Consider the following 2,500-nt stretch of genomic DNA (forward strand, 5'->3'; position numbering starts at 1 on the left):
TGGTGGAGGAGATTCTCCTCCTCCAGATGTTGCACATGTGTCTTAACTTTCATATTGTCGGTATTTTATACCTTTCTTGCACAGGCTTTTTTTTCTATAATATATTGGCATGAGGATGGAGTCATATTATATATATATATATATATATATATATATATATATATATATATATATATATATATATATATATATATATATATATATATATATATATATATTTCAATCTTTCATTCAACACACCGGCCGCATCCCACCGAGGTGGGGTGGCCCAAAAGGAAAAACGAAAGTTTCTCCTTTTACATTTAGTAATATATACAGGAGAAGAGGTTACTAGCCCCTTGCTCCTGGCATTTTAGTTGCCTCCTACAACACGCATGGCTTGCGGAGGAAGAATTCTGTTCCACTTCCCCATGGAGATAAGAGGAAATAAACAAGAATAAGAACTAGAAAGAAAATAGAAGAAAACCCAGAGGGGTGTGTATATATGTGCTTGTACATGTATGTGTAGTGTGACCTAAGTGTAAGTAGAAGTAGCAAGACGTACCTGAAATCTTGCATGTTCATGAGACAGAAAAAAGGACACCAGCAATCCTACCATCATGTAAAACAATTACAGGCTTTCGTTTTACACTCACTTGGCAGGACGGTAGTACTTCCCTGGGCGGTTGCTGTCTACCAACCTACTACCTATATATATATATATATATTTTTTTTTCAACAAGTCGGCCGTCTCCCACCGAGGCAGGGTGACCCAAAAAAAGAAAGAAAATCCCCAAAAAGAAAATACTTTCATCATCATTCAACACTTTCACCACACTCACACATTATCACTGCTTTTGCAGTGATAATGTGTGATAATATATATATATATATATATATATATATATATATATATATATATATATATATATATATATATATATATATATATATATATATATATATATATGTACCGTACATGCCACCTTTATATCAACAATGTATCTCTTAAATCCTCTGTGCCATATTATGTAATAAAATATTCCTATTGGTAAAAAAAAAATAGTTTAAAAGATGGGGTGGTAGGGGAAGGAGAATATTCAAATGGCTTCAGGAAGAAATCCAAATATTCTTCCTTGAAGCCTTTTTATCCATCTATATATATATATATATATATATATATATATATATATATATATATATATATATATATATATATATATATATATATACATTATACCTTTAATGTAAATGATATCTTGTTTGAGAGAGCAACACCTAGGAATCTTAGCGCAGAGGTTATCTTTCTTCAGCTCTGTTGCTAATCTCTGAACCATTTTTAGAGTCTGACTTACTTCCACTAGTGGGATCCTGCCCATATATGATGTCTTCAACTGCTGTACCTCTGCTCTGGCTAGAGTAAAAATGTCTCAATCCTTATCCCTCTGCATTATATTGAAAAAGGCCTGATGTGCAGGTGAAAAGTCTCTCCAGTGAAGATATCTATGTAACACATATGCCACTTATTCATTAACTTGTCGGTACTGTATAATAGCCAAGCATTGTGGCTTATTTGCATTGGCAAATAAGCCTTTAGGCAAGTTAGACTTCCCTAAATTCTTAGTAATATTCTTTTAGAATAATCATACAATCTCACCAGAAGGAATGAAGGTAAGTGTTAGGAGGAGGATGCCACAGATAATGAAACTAAGGGCAGTGGGCACTCTCCTGCCCCAGCGGTCGATGATTGGGCCATTGATAGTGTACCCTGGCACCTCCATCAGTCCCCCCAGCACGATGTAGAGGAAGGGATCGGCACTGTAATTGTCACCGCTCAGGTTAAGTCCGTCGAACACCAACGAGGCAGCGAAGTTGTCCAAGCAAACAATTACGGTGACCACGGTGATGACACGGTTACTAGGGCAGATGAAAATAATAATAATAATAATAATAATGATAATAATAATAATAATAATAATAATATTTTTATTATTATTATCACACTGGCCGATTCCCACCAAGGCAGGGTGGCCCGAAAAAGAAAAACTTTCACCATCATTCACTCCATCACTGTCTTGCCAGAAGGGTGCTCTACACTACAGTTTTTAAACTGCAACATTAACACCCCTCCTTCAGAGTGCAGGCACTGTACTTCCCATCTCCAGGACTCAAGTCCGGCCTGCCGGTTTCCCTGAACCCCTTCATAAATGTTACCCTGCTCACACTCCAACAGCACGTCAAGTATTAAAAACCATTCGTCTCCATTCACTCCTATCAAACACGCTCACGCACGCCTGCTGGAAGTCCAAGCCCCTCGCACACAAAACCTCCTTTACCCCCTCCCTCCAACCTTTCCTAGGCCGACCCCTACCCCGCCTTCCTTCCACTACAGATTGATACACTCTTGAAGTCATTCTGTTTCGCTCCATTCTCTCTACATGTCCGAACCACCTCAACAACCCTTCCTCAGCCCTCTGGACAACAGTTTTGGTAATCCCGCACCTCCTCCTAACTTCCAAAC

At 37.8% G+C, this 2,500-nt stretch overlaps 1 protein-coding gene across 1 annotated transcript in view; it reads right to left on the reverse strand.

Moving 5' to 3' along the window:
* The window catches only part of LOC128694521 (organic cation transporter protein-like), a 34,082-nt gene that overhangs the window by 16,339 nt on the left and 15,243 nt on the right, over positions 1–2,500 (reverse strand). The window contains exon 9 of the mRNA XM_070097842.1: positions 1,637–1,896. Coding sequence (XP_069953943.1) covers positions 1,637–1,896 — 260 coding nt within the window. The remainder of the gene's footprint in view (positions 1–1,636; positions 1,897–2,500) is intronic.

The sequence above is a fragment of the Cherax quadricarinatus genome, chromosome 60 (genome assembly GCF_038502225.1).
Source record: "Cherax quadricarinatus isolate ZL_2023a chromosome 60, ASM3850222v1, whole genome shotgun sequence".
Taxonomy (NCBI): Eukaryota; Metazoa; Arthropoda; class Malacostraca; order Decapoda; family Parastacidae; genus Cherax; species Cherax quadricarinatus.